Below are 14,319 nucleotides of genomic sequence, written 5' to 3' on the forward strand. Positions count from 1 at the left end.
ACAGGAGCAGAGAGCTTAAGGTTGGTGTCCCAGGTCACACCGCCAAGAAAAGTCACATCGCTGGGATTCAAGCACAGTCTGCCTGACCTGGTCAGCCTAGTGATTTGGGGACACAGCCCACTACCCACTTCCATTCGGCCCAGATTCAATGGGATCCTCAGAGGTCTTAGGCCAGTTCACGAGGCTGAGCTCTTGAGTCAAGCCCCACACGGCAGCTTCTACTCACATGGTTGTGAATGAAGAGCCGCATCTGTTTCCGGGGGTATCGTAGGCGCAGCAGCCGCAAGAAAAACAGGGATAGGAATGGCGTGGGCTGCTCAATGAACACACCGACCAGGACGGTGGGTAGAGCTTCGTCCTGCAGAGGGAAGGATAGAAGGCGTCGTGCAGGGCCTAGTCACTGCCTGCCACCTTACCACAGCCCAAGGAAACCTGAGGTGGAGGCACACGGCCGTGGGCAGCCCGATGCCCAGGTCGCGGAGCATCAAAGCAGGCCATGCAGGTGTGGGGCTGGCAGGATACATGGCGAGGCCTGTCTGAGAAAGGTACAACCAGTTCCCAGGCTCTAACAAGGGCCAGTGGAGAGCATGACACCAGATCCTGGCTGGGGTGGTGTTCAAGCTGGGCCATAAAGGCTGACAAGGGCTCACAGCATAGGAAGAGGCGAGGGGAGAGTAAAGGGCTAGGGAGAAGAAATGGACTCCGGCATCAGGAAGGAAGCTGGAGCCTGTGCAGTCCGGAGGAGCTTCCCGGAAGAGGCACTTGGGTGGTCCCCACAGACAGAGAGATAACCTCTTTACCTCTCACCAATGCACCTCCCCTTTCCACCATCTCATGGCACTGTCCTCAACTGCCTCCCTCAGCTCAGGCCTGGCCTCACCCCAATGCCCCTGAGGCTGCGGAGACCCTCATCACACACGGTGCAGCCCGTCTCGAAGGTCCAGAATCGCGGGATGTAGTTGCCCAGGTAGTTCAGCTGTAGCTGTTGGGAGTCAAATGCAGTTAGGAAGGCCAAGCCAGCCACACCCTCAAACTAGCAAATTCCATTTCCCTCCTGCCTGCCATCCTTCAGGGTCTTGGAGGGAATGCTCCCTCACCCAGAAGAGCAAGCACCCCTGGCTGCTGGAGAGGGAGCTGGGGGCTTAAAAAAAAAACAGATTCCTAGGGGCGGGGCCTCACAGGATTCTAGGCAGCAGAGCTGGGTGGAACCAAGATCTATATTTTTCTTTTTCTTCTGTCCCCCACCCCACCCAGGGGGGGGGGGGAGCAAGAGTCTCAAGTAGTCCAGGTTAGCCTTGAACTCACCATGTAACCAAGAATGACTTTAAATTCCTGATCCTCCTGCCTCTACCTCCCGAGTTCAGAGATTGTAGGTGTGCACTACCATGCCTGGTTTATGTGGTCCCTGGTGATCAAACCCAGGTCTTCAGGCACTCTAGGCAAGTACTCTGCCGGCTGAGTTACACCTCCAGCCCAGATCGGCATTTCCCCTAGGGTCTCTTTCTTCTCCTGCCCACAGGATTCTAAGGCTGGGGACTGACAAACCATAAACCAGTCCTCCAGGACCACTTAGGTTTGCTGTCCCCAGCCACCATCTGCTCTAGCCCCTCCCACAACACCGTGAGTACAGACAGCCACTTTATTTATGACGGATTGGTCCCTGGTGCAGCTATCCAATACACGTTCACTCAGTGAATAAATGCCATATCACAACAGCAAGATGGTTCTGGAACCTTCCTCAAAGCCTAGATGGGGACAGTGGCCTCTAATGGGTCCTGTGATCCAGCAGGGATGGACAGGGTACCACTGCCACCATAGGGAAGAAAACAGGACACCAGGGCAAGCTTGTGTCAGAGGACCCCAAACCGTGGCACTAACCCCAGAATGCAGTCACCACAGAAGCAGAACTGGGACTCTGGCTTCCTCCCACACTCCCCCAAGGTTGGGCCCCTCCTTACCTTGGTGGGCCCATTGCCATGGATGACCACTGGAAGGGTGTCATAGGCCAGGTTCCGCGCTCTCACATGGCCCATTTCAAACTTGAGTACGACTTCATCTGGGGGCCAGAAAACACAGACCTTTCTAGCAGCAGAGGGGCCAAGGCTGGGGCCTCACGGGCTGTGGCTCCACGAAAATCATTTTACCCCTCTAAGCCTCAGTTTCCCCATCTTAAGTTCCTTCTTTTTGTTTTTAAAGATTTATTCTTATTTGTGTATATGTGTGTGTGTGTATCGTGTGTATGTGTGTGTATCGTGTGTGTGTGTGTGTCTGTGTGTCTGTGCACATGAGTGCAGTGCCCACGGAGGCCAGAGGCATCAGATCCCCTGGAGCTGGAGTTACAGGTGGTTGTAAGCTGCCTGACATGGGTACTGGGAACCAAACTCCCATCTCCTGGAAGATTTCCTAACCATTTTAAAAATTACATTGAGCCAGGCATGGTGGCTCATGTCTTTAATCCTAGCAGGCAGACAGATCTCTGAGTTCAAGGCCTGTTTGGCCTACAGAGTCAATTCTGAGACAAGGGCTACACAGAGAAACCCTGTCTCAAAATAAAAATAAACAAAATAAAAGTTACACTGATTTATTTAGTGTCTGGGGTGGAGGTCAGAGAACAACTTGCCAAAGTCCGTTCTCTCTTTCAACCATGTGGATGCTGGGGTCCAAACTGAGGTCCTCAGGCTTGGCAGCAAGCGCCTTTACCCACTGAGCCGTCCCTTCTTCATGGGGTAAATGTGTGGCTAGCAAGCATCTGGCACAGAAGCATGGAATGAGCACAGAGGCCACAGTGACCCCTGTCCTTCGTGTGGTGACTCACTGGAGCCAGAAGTGGGGTGGGGGAGGGGCAGCAAAGACTAGACCATCCCAGCTTCAGACACAAGGTGCCCACCCAGAGGGGTGTGTAGGACTCGTGGTCAGTCAGGAAGACCCATAGCAAAGCAGTCATCACCAGTCGTGGGCCCGAGGAGAAGGGGTCACTTGTACTGGCGTGGTATGCATGGTGGGGTTGGGGCCAGATACCTGCCATAGTTATCACTGCCTCCCCTAAGCAGAACATCTGCGCTTCTCCCACCTTCTGAGAGACACAACTTTGCCCCCACAACATCTGGAGGGTCTCTGGGATCCGGGCAGGAGGCTGACATCAGCCCAGCACAATGACCAAGGAGGATCCACTTGTCTTTCCTTCTTCGGTCCAACCCTGATAGGAATCCTCAACTCCTTGCAACTCATTCCTCATGCTTCCCGCCTTAGCCCCTTTCCTCCTCAGACCCCACCTTCCCTCCCCTCTCAGGCCCCACCCCTCCTCCCCTCTCAGACCTCACCTCCTCTTCTCTCTGGCCCCACCCCCTCCCCGTGCTATGGCTCACCCAAGGCTCCATCCAGGTTCTGGAAGATTCGGCAGCGGTGGTCCAGGCTGATATTGATTTGCTCCTGCAGGAAGGAGGGCCTGGGCTGTAGCAGGGACAGGCCCCAGCCAGCCTAGACCAGGTCCCCAGCACACCCAGCATGGGGAGCCTGTCCCCACACTGGCTCAGCCTGCCATATCCTGGCTCTATTGAGAGAAGCAGGAAATCTCAAGACTGGAAGGAAGCTAAGGAAACAGCTGGTTCAGTCATACAGATGACAGCCATATGACAGCACACGCTGAGGTGTGATGTTACTATACGTCAGTCTCCAGTCCCGAGGCCTATGTACAGGTATGAATCTGAGCTTCACACTATTCCAGTGAGAAATGCTAACAGTCTGGTTTTCCACTCCTTAATACATTAACTTTTGGTTTCTGAGACTAAATCTTAGAATGTGCAGGCTGGTTCTGAGCTATGTAGCCCAGGCTGGCCTCAAATCCATGATCCTCCAGTGTCCCACATGCTGGAGTTACAGACACACCATCAGGTGTAGCTTTGTTCGTTAGTTTTCATGTGTTTGAGTGTTCTACCTGCATGTATGTAAGTGTGCCATGTGCAGTGTGTGCCATGTGCATGTACCCACAGAGACCAAAGAGGGGCAACAGAGCCCCTGGAACTAAATTACAGAAATTGTGAGCCACCCTGTGGGTTCTGGGAACACAACCCGGGCCTCTGCAACAGCAGCAAGTGCTTTTACCCCCTAAGCATCTCTCCAGCGGCATACATTAACTTACCTTGTGTGCGTTTATGTTTGTGTGAGTGTGTGTGCCACGGTCACATATGGAGGTCAGAGGACAATTTGTAGAAGTCTGTTCTCTCCTTCTACCGTGCGGGTCCAGGAGACTGCACTGAGTCATCATGCTTGACATCAAGCACCTCTACCCACTGAGCCACAATACAGGCCCTTGGCTTTGCTTTAACCCAACCACACTGCACCCATTACTCCAGAACAGTAAGCAATGACCGTCTTATTTTAAAGCCCCCAAGTCTATGGCAGTTTGTCACAAAAGCCCGAAGGGACGGACACACCAACCCAGTGGCTCAGACCCCAGGACTGTCCCCAGTGCAGCCTGGCCAGTGAGATCCAGGGTCAGGATTCCCCAGACCCCTCGCCCCAGCCCACCTACCGCCTCTTACCCTCTTCTCCGGGTCCAAGAAGATCTTGGTGTAAAAGAGCTGGTCACTGTCACTGTCCTGGCCCTCCCACTCGGCCACCAGTTTGCTGAGGTTGGGGGCATAACCAATGAAGCCTGAGGGTGGTAGAAGGGACAGAGACACACTTAGCTTCCTCCAGCCTCTGGGCTAGCTCCCTCCATTCCCCGCCACCTCCCCGACTCCACTCATAAACCTTACCTCTTCACTTCTGACCGAGGGGAGGTGAGGTACAAGCTAGCTAATGGCACTGGATGAGCATTCCCAAGATGATGGAACCACTGAACTGAACCCACTTAGTGCCCCTAGAGAGCAGATCCACAAGGATCCCCGCTTGGATCCCCTTTACAGAGTCATCTGAGCAGCTTGGATTGGAGAAGAGGGGAGGCTGGAAAAATGTCACCCAGCACTCCAGGGTCCGAGCCCTGACAAGCAGGGGGAGCCCAGAGGAGCCCCTGGATAAAGTGGGGGTTGCACAGGCAAGGAGGGAAGAAACAGGGCACGTGACCCCTGGGCTAGTCTCACACACACACCCCGCACCCCGGCGACACCTCCCCTCCCCCCACAGCCGCCAACCATGTTAGCTCTCCGGGTCAGTGAGACTCGTGGGTGGGGCCTGTGGGTTCTACTCTCCGAAAGGACCAGAAGGGGCTGAGGGCTGAAGTGCCTGAACAGTTCCAGACAGTGACGGAGGGCCAGGCTCAGCATCAGGAAACGAGGAGGCACAGAGGGCGGTGGGTGTGGGTCTGAAGAGATACAGGGGTTTTTAAACCGTTTTTGAGAAAGCGTCTCTCACAACTCTGGACAGCTCTGCCCTCATTAGCTAACCAAGGAGGACCTTACGATCCGCCTGCCGCCATCTCCCCAATTCTGGGATTGCAGGTGGCACCACATCCCCTATGCAGTGCTGGCCGTGGGACCCAGGGCTGTGTGCATGCTAGACAAGTGTTCCACCAACTGAGCTACAGCCTCAGCCACTTTTTGTGTTTAATTTTTTTACACATTTATTTGTGTGTGTCGTGTGTGTGAGAGAGTATGTGTGTGTGTGTGTGTGTGTGTGTGTGTGTGTGTGTGTGTAGTGTGTGAGAGAGTATGTGTATGTGTAAGCTGTGTGAGTATAAATGTGTGTGTATGTGTCAGAGTTGTGTGAGTGCGCATATGTGTGTGTAGGTCAGAGGACAACTTTCAGGAGTTTTTTCTCTCCTTCCATCATATGGCTTTTAAGGATCAAACACAGATTGTCAGGCCTGATGGAAGCTATGCCCGCTGAGCAATTTCATTAGTCCTGTCTTTTTTTAATTCTTTTTTTTTTTTTTTTTTTTGGATACAAGGTTTCATGTAGCCCTGGCTGAGCTACTGGACTCTAGAGATCTTTGGGAAGCAGAAGTGATGTGGAAGATGAAGGAGGAAGGAGTCAGGGGTGACTCCAGTTTCTCCAGCACAGCTGGATGGCCCTTCAACAAAGTGAGGAAGACATCCCTCAGAGGCTCTCTTTGAGACTGTATGTATTTGGAACCCATGACCCACAGTGAGGTCAGGTCCTGGACCCCACACCCTGCACATGGCCTCTTACCTCCAGAGCCCAGGAACCTCTTGCCGTCAGAGACTGTTGGATACTTGGCCTCCAGTCTCCGGTCGGGGTAGATGAGCTCCTCAGCTGAGAAGACCACCTGACTCTTGGCCTGCTGGAACTTCTTCAAGAGTTCCCGAGGCCCCGAGGCAAACACCACATCGTAACTGTGGCCAAAGCGAGAAGAAGTTGAAGCAGGTCCAGAGAAGGCACCCACAGAAGGACACAGGGATCAGGAGTCCCTCACATCCTACACCAGCCACCATCCGGGAGATAGATCTGCATGCCCTACCTCCCTCAGTCTGCCACATTTCCATGCCCATGCTGGGCAGGACACAGTCCCCATAATCCATGTCCTTGTCATATTCGAACATGGCTCATCTGTCATTTTCGGCAGCTCATACCTCCCATCTTTTCACCAGCTCATACCTCCCATCTTTTCACCAAGAGGAGTATTGGCCTACATCAGAGAGACGTATCCTGGGGTCTCTTAGATAAGCTTAGCTAGAGGGAGCCTCCCTTACACGTGATGTCCAGGTCTTATTTTGGACCCCCTAACCCCAATACCACCCTGCACTCCAGGGACGCAAGCAGGAATTCCCAGCACATCCACCTGTCAGTGAAGAGAATAACCAGGTCCTCCTTGTCTGCATGCTTTTCCAGAGCCTTCCTCAGCAGCCGAACCTTCTGCCCTCCACCTGCTGACGGTCCGCTGTCTGCGCTCCAGTCCTCCCCCAAGCCCAGTGCCTGCAGAGAGAGGCCCCCAGCTTTGGTAGAGAAATATTCTTCCACCAGTTTGGGTAGTGGACATCTTTGCTTCCTTTCAATCCATTATAGGGAAACAATTCCAGGTGATGCCAGTGGTGGTCATGTGACCAGGGACAACCAATCACTATCCCCCCACTCCTCTGCCCCCCATAGCCAGAGCTTTGAGCATGTAACCAAACATGGCCTATCAGAGTCTTCCCTGGGACTGTTGTGTTAAAATTAAGGCAAGGCTGTTATGATTGGCTAAGGTTGAAAAGTTCGGGTGCAAAAGTCTAGGGCTAGAGTCACCTTATCACAATGGAGAGAGCCTGCCTCTGGAGACAGAAAAATAAAGCTCTTTGCTGCTTGGGACCCTGGATCCAGCTACGTCTGAAGTAATACCCTGCTTTATCACGACCCATGATTTCGTGACGATACATTTCCTTCCTGGCTTCATACCTAGCTCTGTGTAGGCCACGATGAGGCCAGTGTGAGCACATCTCTTTTCCCAGTGCCCAACACTGTGCCTGACAGAGAAGGACTCAGAATGGTCCTCCGAGAGGCGGGCTGACTCCCTGCAGAGCTGGGCCCCATGAACTGCCCACAGAGGCCATGACGCCCATGCCTGGCAGACAAGCATGTTTCTTTGTGACAGAGTACACATTCCAGAGGTCTTCGGACCATATCCATTCCAAGACGGCCCAGGGGATTGTGGGAATGATGGTTCCCGGGTCCTGCCATCCACACTAGCCTTCCAAGAGAGGCCTCTGCATGCTACCATCCAGGTACTCCACATCTCCCTCTCGCCTCCTAGAATCTGTTCACACTCTGACCTTCATCCTAATTCCTGCCCTTCTTGGGACCCGAGTCTGCCCAAGAGCCCTAACTGTGGGAAGCCCTAGCCCCTAGATCCCCCCACCATCACCCCCCCCCCCACACACACACACACACACTGTCTCTGCCTTACCCACGAAGCCCTCACCTGAACTTTGTAGTTGAAGAACTGGGCTGAACGCTTGAAGCGGCGGAAGCCCTCGGTCTCTTTGTGGCCACAGTGAGGACCAGAAGGTTGTCTGCGGACAGAGAAGGACATGGGGAGCTGAATGGGGACGGAGGAGAGTCTCGAATAGTGGCCTTCTTCATCACAACTCTACAGACAAGGGCTCAGGCTGTACCAAGGGCTGTCCAGTGGGTTAAGGGCAGAGCTGGGGCATAACCCTTGTTTCCCTATTCCCTGGGCTCCTTGTATGTGGAAACTGACAAACAGGACAGGCAGCACCCAGGGCAGGGTGTCTGCACCCTGCCTTATGAAACCAAGTCTCTGGCTTTAGAGGGTGAAAGCATCATGGGGGTGGAGGGGAAGATCCCTGTGTGCTGACCATGGGAGGATCTCTCTGGCCAGCGCTGGGCATTAGAGCGGGAATAGCAAATGCAGAGTTCACGAGGCCACTTGCTCTCTATGCATACAATGAAGGTGGACATACTCATCCACTCTGGTCTCCCCCAAGCCTATGAGGCCGACTCTCCCAATGCCACGCTTTCAGTTCCATCCCAGCTGCCTGGGATGGAAACCAACTTGAAATCCCCTCACCAGTCCATGTCTGTGGGTCCAAGCAGCTGGTACTCTTTCCTCCCTCTCCCTCCTTCTCATTTTGAAAAGGGGTCTCACGTAACCCAGCCCCATATCCGGCTAAATGGTAACAAAGCTGCCCGTGAACTTCTCTATTCATCTTCCCGCCTCCACTCCCAGATGCTGACTGAGGTTGCAGGCATGGGCTACCACACTCAACCACACTCAACAAGCCTGGCTTTGTCAATACCCTCTTAACAAGGGACCTCTCCCCGCTCTGCAGTGTGACTTCACCCCTGCAACAGAACGTGCTAGAAGCAGCTCCCAAGACATGGTCTGTGGGAGCCCCCAGAAGGCCCTCTCTGTGAGGCTGTGATGCTTGAGGAGTTGGGGGTTGGGAGCTGCCCTGCCTGGCTAGATCCTTGCAAACTGCATGAATCCCAGGGCCAGTCATAACAGCACCTCTCCCTTCCCTACTATCAAGTCCTGTGAATCCCACCCTTGGAGGGTGGGGGACAAGCCCACTACCCTGTAGTGGTATTTGCTCCGCCCATGACCCTGGGCTGTATGGCCCAAAGGAGGCGGTGCTTGCTGCGGTTGTGCGTGACCTCAGATAAGAAGCTGGAGAAGGGACACAGGCCCCTTCTCCCGGCTCCTGGCTGAGAGGCGAAGTCACTCGCGGTCAGATCAGAGAACGACTTCTGCTGTCTACTCCGTTCTATAATCATGAGTGTATTTCCTCAATTTATATGTTAATAAATTCTGTTACCCATTTAATAGACTCACGTGGATTGATCTTAATACTACTCAGTGGCTCCTTTGCATCCAGGACTCCCATTTACCTAGGTGAACAAAACACACACACACACACACACACACACACACACACACACACACACACAGAGAAAAAACAAAACAAACCCAAAAACCCAGCCAGGCCAGCAGCAGGCAGGTAAGGCCTTCCCCTTCACCTACCACTGGATGTAAGGAGTAGAGCTGAGAGAACAAAAGAGCCCAGCTCTCCCAAGCTGGCCGAGGCTGCATAGGCAGGAGGCTGTCCCTGTAACAAGAGATCAATGCCAGGGGGCCAAGCAGGGATTGGCAGGACCCAGCAGGGTGGGCCTGGGGAGGATCGGATGATGCCATAAACAGCTGTGGAGGAGTAACCTCCCCACTTGACCCACTTGGGGGCCCAGAGAAGAAAGCTGATGTTCTCATGAGGGGAAGGGCTGCCTCCAACTCTGGCCTGAAAGGTTAAGCCTCCCTGCAGGTGAGAAGAACCAGTCACTAGCTCTTTGAGGCCCTCTTGCCAAAACGGGGGCAAAAGAGTGTCATCGGCTAGCATGTGTATACGTGTGTGTGTGTGTTGTGTGTGTGTGTGTGTGTGTGTGTGTGAGAGAGAGAGAGAGAGAGAGAGAGAGAGAGAGAGAGAGAGAGAGAGACTGATTGATTTTCTGGGTTCTCCAAGGGAGGAGGCCAGAGACAGGGGAGCAGCAGAAGAGGGACGAGGCAACAAGTCTTCCATGCTCAGGGCCCTGCTTTCAAACACCCCCAAGCCAGCAAGATGGCTCAGCAGGTAAAGGCACTTGGCGCCCGTCTGAAGACCTGAGTTCCATCCTTAGAAGCCACATGATGGAAGGGTAGAACAGACTTGGACTCCTGCCAGCTGTCCTCTGACCTCCACAGATGTGAGTAAATGCAGAAGAGAATGAAGGAAAGAGAGAGAGAAAGAAGAAAACCCCATTTCTTCGTCTGCCTCAGGAAACTGGCTGATGGGGCTGAAGCAGAGGCCCCTGGCTTCTCAGACCTTCCTCATGCCTCCCAGGAACCCAGACTCCTGCCTCCTCTCCATTCCACTGACCTGTCCTCAACAGTCACTTCTTTCCCTGCCTACCTCCTCCAGGAAGCCCTCCTTCATTTCACTCCTGACCTGCACTTGGTTGGACCAGTAGTTGATGTACCCATACAAACCTGACCCTCTTCCCTAGGCCTCCCTCTCTCACACCAAGGGATAGTACACTCTGCTGTTTGAGGAGCATCAGGAGAAGCTGATTTTAGTAAGAGTGGCCTTCAACTGAGTCCTAAGACGCCACATGCTTCAAGAAGCAAGCTATGTTCATCGCTGAATTCATCACTCCATGAGGGGCCAGGCATGGTAGCACACACCTGTAATTCCAGCATGAAGGAGATGGAGGCAGGGGGATCCCGAGTTCAGGGTCACTCGTCACTATATCCTAGTTCAAGACCAGCAGGACCTAAATGAGATTCTATCTCAAAAACAAAGAAACAAACGCACCCTCTAAGGGCAGTACTACTTTTACCTTCTTTCTACAGAAGAGGAAACTGAGGCACAGAGAAGATAAGGATAGGCCTAAGGTCACAGACCTGGAAGTGAAACAAGTGAACTGGCTAGCATTTTTGTTTTGCTTTGTTTGAGACACGGTCTCACTATGTAGCCCTGGATGGTCTGAAACTTACTGTATAAACTAGGCTGGCCTTGAACTCATAGAGATCCGCCTGCCTCTGGCTCCAAAGTGCCAGGATTAAAAGCATTTTCCATCATGCCTGGATGTTTTTTTGTTTTGAACACAGGGTCTTACTAAGTGGCCTTGCCTGGCCTCAAACTCACACTCTTCCAGCTTCAGCCTCCCAAGGGCTGTGATTGATTACAGCACTGTACCACCATGCACACATCACAGCCACATTCCTTTTGTTGTTGTTTTGAGACAGGGTCTCTCTACATAGCCTTGGCTACCTAGGAATTCACTATATAGACCAGGCTGGCATGAACTCACAGAGATCCTCCTGGCTCTGCCTCCCGAGTACTGGGATTAAAGGCCACCATCACCTGGCCCCACATCCACACTTTTAATCTGCCACAGTACCCAGCAGGGTAGAGCATCAGACTAAACACAGAATCCAGAATTCCTGGGGCTTCTCAGGCTCCTCCAGTTCGCTCTCAGGTGTACAAGAGCTCTGGGCCACCCACACCGTGTCAACAGGAGGCTTAGGTTACACCAGGATACCACCCCCACTTCCCTGATGCCTGTTTTGTATGCTCAACAGCCTCCAGGGCTACATGGGCCTGGCACCCTGTAAGCTTAGCCTTCCCCAACCTGCTGCCCAAAGCCCAGCAATCATTTCCCCAGATGGACAAACTGTGACCCAGGTCTTCAGAGAAGAAAGAGAGATGGCAGAGCAGCGTGGTAAGGACAGATGGCTCAGCCAGTAATTTAGCCTCCCTGTGCCTCAGTTTCTTCATCTGCACCACAGAAATCATGGATAAAGGAGCCCCCTCTTTCAGAGACTCCAGTGAGGACTCAACAAGTATTTGAAGTCTGAAGAGCTGAGCTCAGTGTCCGTCAGGTGATGTCTCAATTCTTGACACAGAGGGGTACCCTGTCAAGAGAGGGAGCTGTGCACCCTCAGGCACAGCCCTTCCCCTGGCACTGCTGGGTCAGAACACCTGAAGCCCCGTCATCAGCAGGGTCTGACTCTGACTTCCTAGAGAGCAGCTGAGGCTCTAACTGGGATGGTCTGGAGGAGAAGGGCATGCATCAGCAGCCGGAGAAGGTGAGATGGAGCAGATGGAGGGGGGGTGGCCAACTACAGGACTCCAGGCTCCTGCCAGGGAGTGGACCCAGGCCTTTGCACACATTACCAGTTGAGCCCTGTGGGCAGACTTCCCTATCAGATATTCTCTCATCTATCTTCCTGCCCTCCTGGATTAGACCCTCCAGGAAAACTAGTTAATCTAAGCACAGAGAGAAAATGCCCAGTGCCTTGGCTTTAAGGGGACTCAGGGACTGGCCTCATCTGAGGCATCTCTCATGATCTCTAGGAATGAGGTATTGCCACCCGGCATAGAGGTCATGAACACCAATATTCTCAAAGACTATGTATCATCAAAGTTACTAAGGGGAGGCGTGTGACCCTGTGTATGTATAATTTAGCACAGAATCGTCAGGCATGCAAAAGTCCGTGGTTCCCCGCATATGAGTTTCAAAGTCAGGTTCCTTTTCTTTCTTTCTTTTTCTTTCTTTCTTTCTTTCTTTCTTTCTTTCTTTTTTCTTTTTCTTTTTCTTTCTTTCTTTTTTTTTTTTTTTTGGTCAGGGTCTCAAGTAACCTAGACTGACTTCAACTCTTTATGTTGCTGAGGATGACCTTGAAGTTCTGACGATCCTGCCTCAACCTCCCTGAGTACTGGGGTTATAGGCATGCATAACCATGCTCAGTCTCTGCAGTGCTGGGGATCAAATCCTGGGCTGCATGCATGTCAGGTATGTGGGCAGCTTCTCCAACCCATCCTGATTCCTTTAAGTATCCTATCATCCACCATGTCCAGGCCAGCTCCCAGGTCCTCCAGCAGGATGGGCGGAGGGGAACAGGATGCTCTGGAGAATGTGGTCAGTTTGGCTTTGCCTGTCTGGGTGGTCCACAGTCTGACCTAGGTGGGGGTTGTCTCGGGGACTCAGAGAGCAACTGCTGGGGTGGTACGGTCCAGAAGGGTTGGGAGGACAGGAGCACTCACTCAGGATAGTGGGACACAGTTAGAAACCCAGTAGCCCTTGGAGAAGCAGAATGAGCACTTGGCCAGGAGTCCAGCCGACCTGAGATTCTCAGCTGCATGCCTCGCTTCTTACTTCCTTCACTCCAAAGCCCCTCCCTCACCCTAAAGATAACAAGAGCTCGGAGCTAGGCTCTGGAACCAGACACAACCAGAGAGGGGGATGAAGCCATTTCCAGTGCCCACAAGCTGTGGGGGGAAACAATCAACTCTGGAGCCTCAGTTTGTGAAGCTGGAAAATGGGGATGATATAAGCAAATACTCCCAAAGTAGCAAACGTGCTTAACTGGTGAGGCCGGGCTGCAGCAGCTCCTGTACGATCAACAGGAGCCTTGCTACTTATTATGGGAATATCATGGGCTCCTCTGAGCGCTGAATGGTGGTGGAGGTGTGGGGGGGTGCTTCTGCTGTCTCCTCTCCTGCCCGCTGCACAAACGTGGGAATCGTGGCCCCATGAGAGGAAGTGATCTGTCGGAGTCACTCGCGGGCAAGTGGACAGATGACCGCAACCCAGCTCCCCCGCCCTCCCAGCCCAGGTCGCCTGTCCCGGGTCCTCGGCAAGGCAGCCGGTCACCGCTCCCCCACCAGGCCCTCACCCTCCAGTTTGGCGTCGTCCTTCGCCTGGGCCAGAAGAAGCCAGGCCACCGGGGCCAGGAGCAGCAGGGGCCGCATAGCCAGGTCTGGGTACGATCCGCGGGCACTGAGACTCGAGCTGAACTGGAAACTTCGCGACGGGGCCGGCGGGCGCTGCCACGCACTGGGCCCGCCCCGGGGGCGGTGCCGCGCACTCCTCCGCCCGCCCCGGGGAAGGGTTTTCTTGCTTAGGCGCGCAGGTCCTCCAGACGTGGGGCAGGTCATTATGGTCCCTGGGTCCTGTGGCCAGCCAGCCCATGCTCTTCCCCTCTCTCTCCAAGGGTTGCGACGCTATCCAGAGGAAAAAGTAGGCTAGGAGGGCGAGGCCTTGCTGTCTAGAAGAGTGGGGCTTAACATTCACTGGTATCTGCACAGAGATGGTGGGATCTGTAGGGCACCTCAGAGATTTCATTTTCTTTATGTCTTCCCCAAATTCCAGAGGTGAGGGTTTGAGCCTACGGTGGACGCGGGTGTTGACACCTCTGAGGATGCTGGAACTATAGAAAGTCTAGCCCAGGCTCCCAAAAGGAAATCCCTTAATTTGTCTTTTCTGCCCCGGGGGTGGGGGGTGGGGTGGGGGGGATGTCTGAAAAGAGTCAAAGAAATTCTTGCTGCAGAGGTTAATTGTGGTATGGATGTGTGGGTGGGTGGATGGATGGATGGGTATGGGTGGGTG

General features: G+C 53.5%; 1 protein-coding gene across 1 annotated transcript in view; it reads right to left on the bottom strand.

Annotated features, from left to right (window-relative positions):
* Positions 1-13,777, bottom strand: part of Plod1 (procollagen-lysine,2-oxoglutarate 5-dioxygenase 1) — a 29,269-nt gene extending 15,492 nt beyond the window's left edge. The window contains 10 exon segments of the mRNA XM_028860144.2: positions 227-358; positions 881-982; positions 1,959-2,056; positions 3,366-3,429; positions 4,542-4,654; positions 6,130-6,293; positions 6,740-6,873; positions 7,856-7,920; positions 7,923-7,946; positions 13,607-13,777. Of these exon segments, the coding sequence (XP_028715977.1) occupies positions 227-358; positions 881-982; positions 1,959-2,056; positions 3,366-3,429; positions 4,542-4,654; positions 6,130-6,293; positions 6,740-6,873; positions 7,856-7,920; positions 7,923-7,946; positions 13,607-13,682 (972 nt within the window). The 5' untranslated portion in view covers positions 13,683-13,777.
* Between the last annotated feature and the right edge of the window lie 542 nt (positions 13,778-14,319).

The sequence above is a fragment of the Peromyscus leucopus genome, chromosome 2 (genome assembly GCF_004664715.2).
Source record: "Peromyscus leucopus breed LL Stock chromosome 2, UCI_PerLeu_2.1, whole genome shotgun sequence".
Taxonomy (NCBI): domain Eukaryota; kingdom Metazoa; phylum Chordata; class Mammalia; order Rodentia; family Cricetidae; genus Peromyscus; species Peromyscus leucopus.